This window comes from Geotrypetes seraphini, chromosome 3, assembly GCF_902459505.1.
Source record: "Geotrypetes seraphini chromosome 3, aGeoSer1.1, whole genome shotgun sequence".
Taxonomy (NCBI): domain Eukaryota; kingdom Metazoa; phylum Chordata; class Amphibia; order Gymnophiona; family Dermophiidae; genus Geotrypetes; species Geotrypetes seraphini.
The window spans coordinates 291955464-291970413 of record NC_047086.1 but is presented as its reverse complement, the minus strand read 5'-3'; the positions used below and the strand labels follow the sequence as shown (position 1 = coordinate 291970413).

Here is a 14950-nt window from a genome sequence, read left to right as displayed (position 1 = left end):
TCGATGCCTTGCAGGCTTCACCAGGCCTGCCACGAGACCTGATGGTCCAGTGGAGTCCGGGACAGGAGGGATCCCTTTCACCTCCTGTCCCAGCCAATTCTAATTATTTTTATCTCCCTCCCACCTCTCCTGCATACTTTTAGTTTCCCTGGTGGTCCAGCAGTGAATCTCGGCAGGAGCGACCTTCCTTCGCTCCTGCCTGTGCAAAGCCACTAGCTAACTGGCTGCCACTAGTGGCTCTGCCCGTGTCTTTTAGAATCCCTGGTGGTCCAGCAGTAAATCGTGGCAGGAGTGACCTTCCTTCGCTCCTGCCCATTAATAGCTGCTAGCTAATTGACAGCCAATTAGCTAGCAGCTTTGCATGGGCAGAAGCGAAGGACCTGTCGCGATTTACCACTGGACCACCAAGGATAATAAAGAGCATGGGCATAGCCGATAGCGTCTCTGTATGGGAAGGAGCGAAGGAAGGTCACTCCTGCTGCAATTTACCGCTGGACCACCAGGGAAACTAAAGGTATGCGGAGGAGGCGGGAAGGAGTTTATTAATTAGAATTGGCTGGGACAGGAAGTGGGAGGGATCCCTCCTGTACCGGTCACCGCTGGACCACCAGGTCTCAAGGCAGGCCCAGCAGAGGCCTGCAAACAGGATCGAGAGGGGGCAGGTCAGCACTGGCCCAAATATAAACCAAGACCCCCAATTTTGGGCCATTTCTTTTGCCCAAAAATCTTGATGTATACAGTATATGGTAAATGACACTTTCAATAAAAGGACAATTAAAAGTAAGGTACCTCTCCTGCTTAAGAGCATATTCAAGCATTTTGATCCTTCTGACCAGATCCTTCTTGAGATTTTCTTGTCCCTTCCTTTCACCTTGCAAGAAGGCAATCTGGGCCTGCATGAAAATAAAAATAAAACCATAACAAAAATGTATCAGTTAGGTTTGTTAGACAAGTTTCAAGTTCAAGTTTATTAAAAAAATTTTAAACCGCTTAATCGGGTTTCTAAGTGGTGTACAATATAAAATTTACATATAAACAGATTAAAAATCAGGGATACTAGACAAAACCAAAGTGACTTAGTAAAACACATAATAAGACATATGGACTTACTTCAAACAATAGGAAAGAAAGGGAAGAACTACAATCGTGAAAAAAAAAAAAAGCAAAACAAAAATGGAAAGAATAGGTTAGAGTAAAAAGTGATAAAATTTGTTTGTTTTTGTCTTTAAGAGAACAGTTATTGTCCAAAGGCATCCTGGAACAAAAATGTTTTTAATTTTGATTTGAATTGTTTTATTTTGGATTCGCTGCTCAAATGATTGGGCAGTGAATTCCAGAGAGAAGGGGCAATGACAGCAAAATTATTGGAACACAACGTGTTCGTTAATTTTAATGAAGGTATGACGAGGAGATTTTGTGACATTGAGCGAAGCGATTTTAAATAATTATATGGAATTAAAAGTCTGTTAATGAACTCCAGTTGATTATTTAAACGTGTTGTAAAGGTTAAAAGTAAGATTTTATAACTAATTCTATGTTCAACGGGTAACCAATGTGTGCTGAACAAGAGGGGCGAGACATGATCGTATTTCTTAGCGCCACAAATGATCTTAATAGCTGTGTTTTGCACAATCTGAAGCCGTCTAATTTCCTTTTTTGTAATGCTCATAGGTTTACATACCCCTGGTAATTTGTAAGATGTGTACCATTTGTGGAAAATATGAGTGATACTGCAGAACAGAGTGGATAAAAAGATCGGGTCCGCAGACCATCTTGTCTGACTTGCCATCCTCTTCTGTTCCCTTTGGGTATCCTGTCTCCTTTCCTGAAAAAAACCTGGCCTTTTTGTAGACATTTTGAAAATCAATTTGAGAGGTAAGGAAGCAGGGACACCGTTGAGCCTCCTACGGAAGCCTAAGAGCCTGTGTTCAAACCCCTGCTAAGCAGTAGGTGAGGGGCAGAAAGCGGGGACAACCCCGAGCTTCAAAAACATTTTTGCACGCTAGTCAACAGGTACTACAAGGGATTGGCCTGTCAGCTGCAGACCTCAGTCTGCTTTAAGTCTGCTTCTTCTCCATGCCAGCAGAGCTGACCTTGAAGATGGAAAGCTCCGAGCACTGAAACTGGCAAAAATAACTGAAAAACACTAAATAAAATAAAGAGAGCAGAACCGAAACACTTATGCAAGCTAGCATGCAAAAGATAAAAACTGCAGGTGGCAGTAGAGCTCTCAGTGAAGAGGGTTACCGAAAAATCCAGAGTGGGAAACTACCCGCTTGTCCAGAATGATACACCTATTTTAAAAGAACATCATTTCCATCAACAAATAACACTTGCCAGAACAAAAGGTTAAGATTTACAACAATTAAAACATCCCATGATCTTACAACAATTAACACAACCCATTAAATATTCAGTTCACATATCGATGTCAAATCTTTTTATTTAACTCTTGAAAAGAAAGTGATGTAATGCACGTAAACAACAAAATTTTTCCTTGATTTACTCATGAAACAAAAGATATCCACAAAAATGTGTATTCTAACTGAAGAATAAATTAGGACACCCTACACCCTAATAGCTAGCGTTACCCCCTTTGGCTGAAATATCTGCAGCAAGAAGCTTCTTGCAGCCATCTACCAGTCTCTGACATCGGTCTGAGGAAAGTTTGGCCCACTTCTCAATGCAGAATTCTTTCAGCTGTGAGATGTTTGAGGGGTTTCTTGCATGTACAGCCCATTTCAAATCATCCCACAGCATCTCAATGGGATTAAGATTAGCGCTTTGACTCGACTACTCCAGGACTCTCCATTTCTTAGTTTTCAGCCAGTCCTTGGTAGATTTACTGGTATGTTTTGGGTCATTGTCATGTTGCAGGGTCCAGTGCCGCTTCCACTTTAATTTTCTTACAGATGGTCTTGCATGTTCCTCAAGCACCCTCCGATACACGGTAGAATTCATGGTGGTTTCTATGATGGTGAGTTGGCCAGGTCCTGCTGCAGTAAAGCATTTCCAAACCATGACACTTTCACCTTCACGCTTCAGTTGATACGAGATTCTTTTCCTGGAATGCTGTATGCCAAACATGTCCTCTTTTCTGGTGTCCACATAATTCAATTTTAGACTCATCTGTCCATAGCAGGGTTGCCCACACATTTTTGGCTTGCGAGCTACTTTTAAAATGACCAAGTCAAAATGATCTACCAACAATAAAATTTGAAAAAAAACCCCACAAAGCTCACTGTACGGAGAGAAAATGTTAATCATCATTTATATTTGGATTTTTTTTTTCAAAGAGATCAAGGCAGATGACTTTAAAATATGCAATGTCACTTCAGTAACAACTATACAAAAATAGACAAATATACTCCCTCCCTTTTATTAAGCCACGATAGCGTTTTTTTGCACAGGGAGCTGCGCTGAATGCCCTAAGTTGCTCCCAATGCTCTTAGGCTCCATGTGCTAAAAACTGCTATTGCACTTTAGTAAAAGACAGCAGATATAAATTCGGACACATTTTGATCACTAAATTTTAAATAAAATCATTTTTCCTACCTTCACTGTCTGGTAATTTCATGAGTCTCTGGTTGCACTTCCTTCCTCTGTCTGTAAATCCAATATTTCTTTCTTTCTGCCTCCTGCATGCTTCCTCTCCTCCAGACCTCATTCCATTCCCCAACCAACATCTCTCTCTGTCTCTCCATGAGTCCAACTTTTTCTTCCTCTCTCCCTGCCTCCTCCCCTTTCTTTCTCTCTCCCTGCCCCCTCCCTTTCTTTCTCTCTCCCTGCCCCCTCCCTTTCTTTCTCTCTCCCTGCCCCCTCCCTTTCTTTCTCTCTCCCTGCCTCCCTCCAAAGCCACTGCCACCGATTTTTCCCTGCTTCCCCAACGCCAGGCCAGGCACGTACAAGCACCGGGCCCACAAGCCTTCCCCACCCCCCCAGTCAATTCTGAAGTCGGAGAGGAAGTTCCGGGCCAGCCAGGCAGCGATTGGCTGGCCCAGAACTTCCTCTCCAATGTCAGAATAGACCTCATGGGGGGAAGGCTGTGGGCCCAGCAATTCTATGCGCCTGGCCTGCAATCGGGCAAGCAGGGAGAACAGAACCCAAAGGCAACGTGAGTCGATCGCGGAGACCATCACGGGCTCCGCAATCGATTCACGTTGTCTTTGGATCGACGTTTGGGGCACCCCTGGTCCATAGAATACTATTCCAGAAGTCCTGGTGTTTGTCTACGTTCTCGCTGGCAAACTTCAGTCTGGCCTTGATGTTTCTCTTAGAGAGCAAAGGTTTCCCCCTTGCACACCTCCCATGCAAGTTAAATTTGTGCAGTCTCTTTCTGATTGTAGATGCATGCACTTTAGGTCCCATGACATGTTAGGGTTTTTGGAGACTTCTTTTAGCATTTTGCAGTCTGCTCTGGGGGTCAACTTGCTTGGATGGCCAGACCTGGGAATGTTGGCAGTTGTTTGGAAAGTCCTCCACTTGTACACTATTTTCCGGACCGTAAAATAGCTAATGTCAAATTATGTTTATGGTTTCTTTGAGATCTTTTTAAAGCTCTTACCAGACTTATAAGCTGCTACAATCTTCTTTCTGAAGGCCTCAGACAGCTCTTTTAATCTCACCATGGTGTTCACTCTCACTGCAGCAGTCATGAACACACCAAACTAAATGTCTGAGGTTTAAGTATGGAAAATCTCTTTCAAAATGCTGAGTAACAATGTTCTAATCATGTGCAACTGATGTGATACCCTGTGTGTGGTCTGAGCCATTTTAAGTGGGAGGATATGTGGGGGTGTCCTAATTTATTCCTCAGTTAGAATACACATTTTTGTGGATATCTTTTGTTTCATGAGTAAATCAAGGAAAATATTTGTTGTTTATCTGCAATTATATCACTTTCTTTTCCAGAGATTTAAAAAAAAAAAAAAAAAAAAAAAAAAGATTTGACATCAATAGGTGAACATTTAAGAAAGAGCTGAATATTTAATGGTGTGTCCTATTTTTTCGCATAACTGTAGATTAGTTTGGTGAGATTTAAAGAGCAAGATACAAAGGCCTAAAATAGTGAGAGCCATCAACAAGACTTTTGAAATGCTATGGACAAGTATGAAGAGCAATGGTAAAAATAGGATTAAAAGGTTGGCTTATAAGAAAGTATAATCTACTGAATTATAACATCAATTATAACAGAAAGTGATAGAAAACCAGAGAGGAAGAATTCCAGTTTGAAAGACAAAGACCAACCGATCCATTACACAGCCCTCATTTAAGTTTTTAAGAAATTATTAAAAACTTGGTGGTTCAAACTTTTCAACTCAATCGGAACATAATTTAAATGTTTTGGACAGTACTGGATTTGGATTTGAAATGAAGATACTGAAGTATGCTAGACATATACAACCATTATAAAAGAAAAGATGTAATATAGTAAATGACAGCAGATAAAGGACCTGAACGGTCCATCTAGTCTGACCATTAGTTATTCTCATTTAAAAAACATTAAATTAACTTGTCTCTTCTTTGATATTTTTGGGCCATAGATTAAGTCCACCTGGCATTGTGCTAGGTTCCATCCAACTGGTGCCATCTAAGCTCAATCCAGCCTATCCAACCACCCCGTTGTTTGCAGGATATCTACTGTAAAGTCTGGCTGGTAACGTCATCATGTTTCAAGTTCCCACTGATGTCTTCCACAGCCCCTCCGACACCAAATCACTATATATGGGACACAAACTGTACAAGCCTATCCAATACTGCCCTTAGTTCTTTAATTTATACAAATTGTTTTCTAGACATCCTCTGTGTTTATCCCAAGCTTTTTTGGAATTTCATTACCGTTGTCCTCTCCACCACCTCCCTTAGGACATTCCAGGCATCCACCACCCTCCCTTAGGACATTCCAGGCATCCACCACCCTCCCTGTGAAAAATAATTCCCCACCATTACTCTTAAGTCTTCCTCCCTGCAACCTCAAGTTATGCCATTTTTCCTTCTCTAGAAGATATTTGGTTCTATATTAATACCTTTCAAGTATTTAAATGTCTGTATCATATCTCCCCTGTCTCTCCTCTTGTAGCTTCAAGGTTAAGACAGAATATAAATCATCAAACTGAAATAACTTAAGTTTATTATATTTCATTTTTTAGTAGGTTATCCAAAACTATACCTATAAAGCTGGACATAAACTCCTTCAAAAGGTAGTCATCTCTTTAAGCACAAGAAAGTCTGTACTAACCCCCTAAATTTGTGTTGCTTAACAAGTCTAAACTTGTAAGGCACACACAACCATGATGGAATGCAGGTAAGCTATATTCTTCTAGTGGTAAAAAGTGTAACTTCCTCCCCCTTCCAGGTTGTTGTGTTTTTTTTTTTTTTATCATTTTCCCAACTACTGTACTTCTATAACGTTGAAACAAAGTAACCTATAATAGACCACCTGAACAAAAACATCGCTTAGCAAAACTTCGTAAGGTTCCGAGAGATACAGCCTAGACAAGTCTAATTCATTTATACAGCAAATTCAAAACGACTACAATACTATGGGTGACGAAAGAAAGCAACGTCCTCCCACAACATTGCTCCGCATCAAATCTCCCACGGTCACAGCTTCCAAGTCGACATCTAGTACCGCCCACACCCTTCATCCAGCAACACCTGTTATACCCGCACGAGCACTCAAGAAAAGGACTTTTCAAGCCAAAAGCTTTTATCCCAGGACTACCAGCTCCAGCACATAGCACCGTACAAAAACAGGAGCACGAACAGCCATCCACCTCTCTTGGGTGGGGGGAGAGAGAGGGAAGAGGAGACGGGTCAGGGTTCCCACCTCACATTTCAGAAAGGCACTACCTTGACACTCGTCTCATTGATGGAGCCCCTGACGTTTACAGCCCTTAACGGATCTCGAGGCTCGGGCAACAACAGTTCACGATCAAAATTACACCGGAGAGTAAGCAAAGGGTGAGGAAGAGAGAAGACGAAGAAGTCCGGTGCCGCTATCGCCGGCTCTACTCTTTATTTACCTGTAATTCGGTCCGCTCCACCTCCCACTGCGCTCTCTCCACTTCGAAGCGGGCCCACTCGTGTTGCAGAAAGTGCAGGATGCCCGGAATGCTGTACTGAGCCCTGGCCGCGGTCATGACGCCCGGGGAAGGCGAGGGCGACGAGGAGGCCGCCGACACCGGCGGTGGCACAGCCGAATCTCCAGCCTCCGTTAACGGCCCAAAGCCCTTCCCGCCGCCACCCGCCAGCATCGAATTGTTGTTGTTATTGAAGAAGACACCGGGCCCCGCCTGCTCGTCCATGGCCAGGCCGCGCTAGGAGGCAGCGCTCGGGGCGGCGGGAAAAAAAAAATGGGAAAGCAGGAAACGTCTCAGCCCCAGAGCCCCGTCGGAACCACAGCTCTGGCCGTCACCTCCACTCACTCGCCAGTCTCCGGCTCGGGCGCGCGCGCGCACCGCGCCGCCCACACTCAAACTCAGCTGAAAGCGCGGGGCCGCCGGTTTGACGTAATAGCTCCGCCCTCACACCTCGTTCGACGACCTGAGGCTAGAGGAAGTCACGTGACCTTGCTTCGTCGTTCCGTATGTCCAGGTGTATGTTGGGGCGTGGGGTTCTCTTTTGAACATTGGGTGGGTGGGGTTTCCAGTCGGAGGCGATACAGTATTTGTATTATTGTAATTCTTCTATAATACAGTGCTGTAATTGTGTTTGTTTCCGGGTGATGGGGTGGGGCCTTGAGTAGTTATGGCGCGACTAAGTATTAAACACAATGAGCTAGTAGTACAGTACTGTTCTTTCTCTGGCTTATTCTATGGTTTATTTGCTATTATGTTTTTTTTAAAGCTTCACGTTTGATGTAGGTTTCCAAAAAGCAACTACTTATCAAGCGTGTCCAAAGGTGGCAACAAACGATAGATAACATGCCAAATATATTTTAGCATAGCTGCAAACTACCCAGTTCCAGGAATAAGATTTTAATCCTGTCGTGGATTATTACCGACAATGCTGTCATGATGCATTATTCGGAAATGTTATTGCTCACTTTTATCGGCAAAGCACCCAAATCAAGGGACAACGTCCAACTAATGATAAAATTAACACATAAAACAATGGCTCTCTAAAATAAAGGGGTCAATATAAGCACTGGTTATTGGATTTTTTAGCTTGTCCTGCCAAAGAAGCTCAAAACGGGTTATAAATCTAATCTTATCAGAGCTTTGGATTCTTGCCCAGAAATGGCTAAGATGGGAAAACATTTAAATTGAATCAGGTTGGGCAGACTGGATGGACCATTTGGGTCTTTATCTGCAGTCATCTACTATGTTACTATGTTAATCTATTTGTGAGTCACACAAACCTAAACAAGCTCTAGGCGACTGAAGAGTAAACAGGGAGGGAAGGGGGAGAAGAAGAGGACATATAGGAAGAAAGGAGAAAAGATAGATACTAATTAATTGTCAAAGAGGAAATTTTTAATTTTTTTATGGAAGGAGTAGTTGTCCTTTCTGATAGTTTCTGGGAGATTGTTCCAAGTTTTTACTCCAAGATAGGTTAATATGGAGTTGATAATTTGCTTGTATTGAAGGTTCCCTATGGGTGGTAGGTTCAGTTGAATTCTGTTAAGGATTCTTCTGGATGTGGACCAGGTCACTGAAAATATCTGTATAAGGGGAGCAACCGTGTTTCCATGCAATATGTTGTGTAGGATACATGATATACTTCCCCCTCGGTATTCGCGGTTTTTCATTCTCTGGCTCTGCCCTCAAATTTACATCACAGGAAATCGCTTCTCCCGGCGTTGAACAGAGGAAATCGCTTCTCCCAGAGCACATCAGGTTAGGTTATTCGCAGGTTTTTAAATCTTTGTTAGGGGTTTGTTACCAAAATCCGCGAATAACATACTTAAAGTTATGCTTTTCCCCTATCACCGCAAATGCGGAGGGGAAAGTGTATTTTGAAGTTTATCCGGGTGATACTAGAAGCCAGTGTAGTTGTTTGAGGAAGGTCGAGATCGAATCATATTTCTTTAGGTTGAAAATCAGTCTTATTGCTGTGTTCTGGATGAGTTGAAGTTTGTGGATTAGTGTGGTGTTGATGCCCGAGTAGACGGAATTGCAATAGTCCAGTTGAGTCAGGATCATCATGTGGACAATCAGTGCAAAGTGGTGTGGATGAAAGTATGGCCTAGTGAGTCGTAGTTGTGTCACTGTGTAGATGGTCTTTTTCCAAAGATTTGAGATTTGTGGTTCCATTGTGAGTGTGTCATCCATTATACAACCGAGGACTTTAGTGGATTTTTCCATTGTGAGGGTGGTGCCACATTGAAGGATGACGTTTGTCACAATGTTTTATTGCTTGGTGTGAAAGCATATGGCTTTGGTTTTGGTGGCATTAAGTTTTAGTTTGTTGATGGTTGCCCAGGTTTGGACTTATATTGTTTGAGATTATTTTGGAGATGTTTGGATAGCTGCAGGTTATGGGAACAAAAAGGAGAATGTCATCAGCATAGGATAGAATAGTTTCATCTTCCAGCTTGATGTTCCCTAGTGAGCTCATAAATATATTAAACAGGATTGGGGATAGCGGAGATCCTGTGGGACACCACAGAAAGCCTTCCAGGGGCTAGAGTATATTCCATCCTTTTTGACCATGTACTCATGATTTTGTAGGAAGTCAGTGAACCATTTCAGGACCGATTTCCGAGAATTTGGTTAGGAGCAGTTGACGGTCCACCGCGTCAAAGGTAAATCAGGTACTCAAAGCATTTTCCCTATCTGTCCCAGGGTCACAAGGACAAGCACAGGGTTTGAACCCACAACCACAGGGTGCTGAGAGTGTAGCGCTGACCACTAGGCCACACTCTCCTGGATGCAAGGTACTATGTTTGCTGAGGTACAGAAAGATGTGTCAGGTTGTGAATAAGGAACTTGCCAAGGCATGCTTTTTTATATCAGCTTTCATAGGGTTAGTGCTGTGAAGTAAAAAAAGAGAACACATGACACTGCCCCACCTTCACCCCACTCCGGCCCCACACAAAATCTTTCACTCCTTAGTCTACTATTATTTCTAGAGCACTGCCAGATGGACGCAGTGCTGTATAGTCACAAAGGAGACAGTCCCTGTATAGTCACAGGAGGAGCAGCGCTGACGGTGCTCGGCACCAACTGCCAGTTTCACTAGTGGCCAGATCGGGAGCCCTTTCCAGCAGGGCACCTAGCATCATCTACACCCCTCCCCCGTTCCAGCAGGGGAGAGAGCTACAGGAGGAGCAGCGCTGACGGTGCTCGGCACCAACTGCCAGTTTCACTAGTGGCCAGATCGGGAGCCCTTTCCAGCAGGGCACCTAGCATCATCTACACCCCTCCCCCGTTCCAGCAGGGGAGAGAACTACAGGAGGAGCAGCGCTGACGATGCTCGGCACCAACTGCCAGTTTCAATAGTGGCCAGATCAGGAGCCCATTCCAGCAGGGCACCCGACACCATCTTCACTCCTCCCCCATTCCAGCAGGGGAGAGCCGACAGAGGAGAGCTGCAGTCCGACGCTCAGACCAACGGTCGGTTCGGGAGCCCGTTCCAGCAAGGTACCCGACACCATCTTCACTCCTTACCAATTCCGAAGGGTCTACCTCTGAGGATCTTGCATCATGTGCGGCAGCGATGGAGATTACCTTGCCAGAGATGTCGCCTGTTCTTGGAGGAAACTCGGGACCCAGATGATAGCCATCGGAACTGGGGTTGACAGCAGTTAAAGAATAGAATGGGAATGGTGGTTGAAGTGAATTGGGGTGGAGATGGTGGTGGGTATGGAGAGGGATAGGGATATGATGTATTCTGGAAAGGCATTTAAGATCTGGTATTAAATGATCATAATAATTACAAGTCAAAGATCTTGATGTTTTTTTGGAGTGTGTTTCTGTTTCTCTCTATGCTTATTTTTATCTCTATTTTGTTTAATTATTATTTTAATTCTATCTTTAAATTATTTATTCATTACTTGTTGGAATATTTCATTTCTATCTCTATCTCTACCTCTGTCTTTTTATTTTTATTTTTCATACTGTTTCTTCAGGTACTTTAGTTAGATTGTGAGCCTTTGGGACAGTTAGGGAATTTCCAAGTACCTATCTTATTTATTTAGTTTTTATTTATTGTATCTTTAATGCATCATTTTTTGTAAACCGCTTAGAAACCTCATGGTTATTAGCGGTATATAAGAATTAAATTAAATTTAAATTAAAGAGCTTACAATCTAAACAGCCAAGACACAAACAGGACAATAATAATTTCTAACATTCTGGGGAGGAGGGTATCTCTCTCTCGCTCTCTCTCTCTCTCCAACCCCCCTCCCCTGCAGGTACTTCGCTCTCACTCGCTGCAACCTGCCTCCCATGGGTTGCTTCTCTCTCCAATCCCCTCTTGCAGGTTCTTCTCTCTCCTTCCCTCCCTCTGGTGCTTCTCTCTCCTCTTTCACTCCCTTCCTCCAATCCCCCCTCTAGTGGGTGCTTCTCTCTCCTTCCCAACCCCCCGTGGGTGTCTCTTTCTTTCCCTCCCTCCAACCCCCACCCCTATGGGTGTTTCTCTCCCACTCCACCACCCACTTCCGTAGGTGCTTCAGTCCAAATCCCTCTATCAACAGCATCCGGGGGCATGGGCTCTTTCTTTCTCCAACCCTGGCCCACTTTGAAATTGAGTGGCTCTCCCGTGTCCCCCACCTACCTCCTCTGAATTTAGATCTTTGGGTTAGCTGGCTGCGTCAATGAGGTGAGCCTGCTGCCATCAGGCTGCCTTCAATCTGCAGCAAATTCCTGTTCCCATGTAGGCAGGATAGCTGCAGAATTAAAACTTCCGGGTAGGCCAACAGTAGCAGGCTTACCTCATTGACACTGCAGGCCGACCTGAAGATTTATGATGGGGGGAGTGCTGAAAGGTTCTCAGCTCAACCAAGAAGGGCATGACATGGAGCCATGAAACTTAGAAGTTATTCCACATTTCATCCATAAGTTCAACACACTTGGCACATTGTGTCTGAAGTTTCTGTAACCCTTCCAAAAAATACTCTGATGTCTGGTCACTGAAATACTGCTCAGCTGCTACAAACACCTCTGAATCACTCAAAAACTGTCACCCTTTCAAACTCTTTTTAAGGTCTGGAAACAGAAAATAGATGGAGCAAGATCTGATGAATAGGGTGAATGGTCTATGCACTAAAACCCCAACTGTGTCAAAACATCCAACATTTTGCCAGCCTTGTCTTGCAAAAAGAAAACTTTCTGCAACTTCCTTCTCCTTTTTTATTTCAATGCCTCCTTTAATTGGCACAAATACTATTCTGCATTAACTGTTTGGACCCGTTGAAGATTTAGTCATTACACTATGACTATGATCTTTCCAGCTGCCTTTTGGGTCTTTAATTTCCTTGGCTTTAGAAACATGGGTGCTGCCTTTGTATGGACTGTTCTTTTGTCTCAGGATCATAGTGGTGTAACCATGGTTCATGAACAATAATTAGTCATTCCAAAAAGTTGGCATCAGCTCGCTGAAAATGCTGCAAAATCAACTTGGAAGTGTTGCACTCAACATCATTTCTCATCAGTATTCAAATCTTTGGGCATCCACATGGCTGACAGCTTCTGCATACCCAGCTGCTCATGAATTATACACCCAAAACGTTCCCTGGATACCTGTAGTGTCTCAGCAATTGTTTTAGCCGATATTCGCTGATCTGCCAAAATCAGGTCATGGACATGGTCAACAATTTCAGTAGCTGACATCATTTGAGACCTCCCAGATATTCCTGTATCTATGGTCTCAAAATTTGTAGGGATGAAGATCTGATAAGTTCTGATCCAGGGCATCAGAACACAGGCAAGGTCAGCACACAGGCAGTTCTGAACCAGGCCAGGTCGGCACACTGATCTAGGCCATGTGTAAGGATCTAGGCCTTGTGTTTGGATGTGAGGCCTTGTAAAGAAAGTATGAATCTTTTCTTAGTCCCTGCCACGTCAACATTCTATTTAGCAAAGAAAATGCTAGCACCTTGTGACAGAATGCTGAGGCTGTCCCCCTCCCCTTTTGTTACAAGACCAAGACTATCTTGCCACATATTAACCTGACACAGGTTTACCCTTATCTTATCTCTTATCTTCTTTAGTATTCCTTATAAGGATAGCATGCCTACGTGCCAAAGCAGGCCCTAAGCTTAAGGCTAATCAAGAGAGCTTAAGGAGCATGCATTATAACCTTTGGACTGTCACATGCTATAGTAAGATTTGAGACATATCAGAAATGTACACATTGGGAATCACTTTATTGTAACTGTTATTATGTATTCATATGTCATGTGAGATAGTAGCTTTGAGAAGCACATGAAATATGTAAACAATGAGTTACCTTGGTCTAATCCTCATTGTAAATGCATTATGAAATTATAACCTTGTAGAGCATTAGCTAAGTAATTAATGGAGCTAAGATTCTCAATAAAAGGGTGAGAGACCATCCATTAGGGAACGCCTCCTTCCCGACTCTAAGACTGCATGTGTGTGTTTCCTACAAGAATTTCCATGCTGAAAGTTTGCATACTACTTCAATGTGAAGTATGAGGGCATTTGTCACTCAGTGTTTGCATCATACATTCATGGATTTCCTTTGGAGTTTTTTTCTGCAGGAATAGGAACTTCATGATGGCTCAGAGTTCCACACTTGAAAATTCCATACTTTTCATGGATCAATCAATAATCTGAAACAATATCAAAAGATAGTATTACAATTCTGCAGATTGCAGAATAACACTGATATACAGAATAACACAGATTTGCAGAATAACACTGTTTTCAGCTACAGTGGCAAAAATTTAGGAAATTGGTTAGGCTGAGAACTTTTGAACACCCCTTTGTAATTTCAGGTGGGAGACAGGAGAGAAGAAACCCCGAACAAGCTCCGGGTACATCCAGATGGAGTTTTTATGACTGTCTGAGCCACTTGCCACTCAGGCACTGAAGGAAATTTTACATATTTTGTGCTGAGCAACAGATTTGCTGTGATTTTAACGCAGCATGAATTTCCATGCTTATTACTTTGAGCATGCTGCAGCAATTTTTCTCTCATAGTTTCATGATAGAATGAACTTTTGAGCATTGGTCCCTTAGGGTAGGTAGTAACGAGTGCCGCACAGCAAATGAACCGAATCCCATTCAGTCCCTATGGGTTTTGGTGCATTTACCGCACCAGCCCATGCTATTGAGGGAAGAAAGGACATTAGACAGATTCAAAGGAACAAAAACCTTTTTGTATAAAGAAGCATTTGATACATAGGATTCATACAAGGCCTCGCTTACAAATCTATCCTCGTGTCCTTTCCTTTTACTGTTATCTTTCCTTTATAGATTGTAGTTCCTCCCAGTTCCCAGCTTATTTGTCATCGTCATTTGTGTTATTGTTTTTAATCCATATTGTCGCTTTGAACTCTTTGAAATTGCGATACAATCAAATTTTTAAATAAACTTGAAACTATTCAGCTTGATAAGAGACCCTTATTAACTTAGAGCAATTTGTTAACAAGCCAAAATTGGATATAATCTAAATTATTTAATTTATTAACTGTCTTTTCATGAAGAGACTCACCCAAAGCAATTTATAATACACTGAATAGTACTCTTTAGTATTTTCCCTATCTATCCCAGTCGATTCACAGACTATATCCTCTTGGGTGGGAGTAGGCCTCAATGGTCAATATCTCCTTTTTAAGAAAAGGACTAAAAAATATTCCATCTGTCTGGCCCTCAAAAATTACTCCAGACCTCTGTATCCAGAGGTTGCAAGCAGCTCTGTGGAGTCGGTACACAAAACCTTCCAACTCCTTTATGGTATCTCAACTTCGACTCCAACTCTTTTATTTATATATCTATATAGGAGTTCACAGGGATAGGGACAGAACTCGCAGGGATGG

The 14950-nt window shown here is 42.9% G+C and overlaps 1 protein-coding gene across 8 annotated transcripts in view; it reads right to left on the bottom strand.

Annotated features, from left to right (window-relative positions):
* STRN (striatin) overlaps window positions 1-7582 on the bottom strand; it is a 384728-nt gene extending 377146 nt beyond the window's left edge. For all 8 annotated transcript variants that reach the window (XM_033939118.1, XM_033939120.1, XM_033939119.1 and 5 more), the window contains exons 1-2: window positions 7026-7582; window positions 790-893 (exon numbers count right to left, since the gene is read on the bottom strand). In XM_033939118.1, coding sequence (XP_033795009.1) covers window positions 790-893; window positions 7026-7307 — 386 coding nt within the window. In that variant the 5' untranslated portion in view covers window positions 7308-7582. The remainder of the gene's footprint in view (window positions 1-789; window positions 894-7025) is intronic.
* Window positions 7583-14950: the final 7368 nt, after the last annotated feature.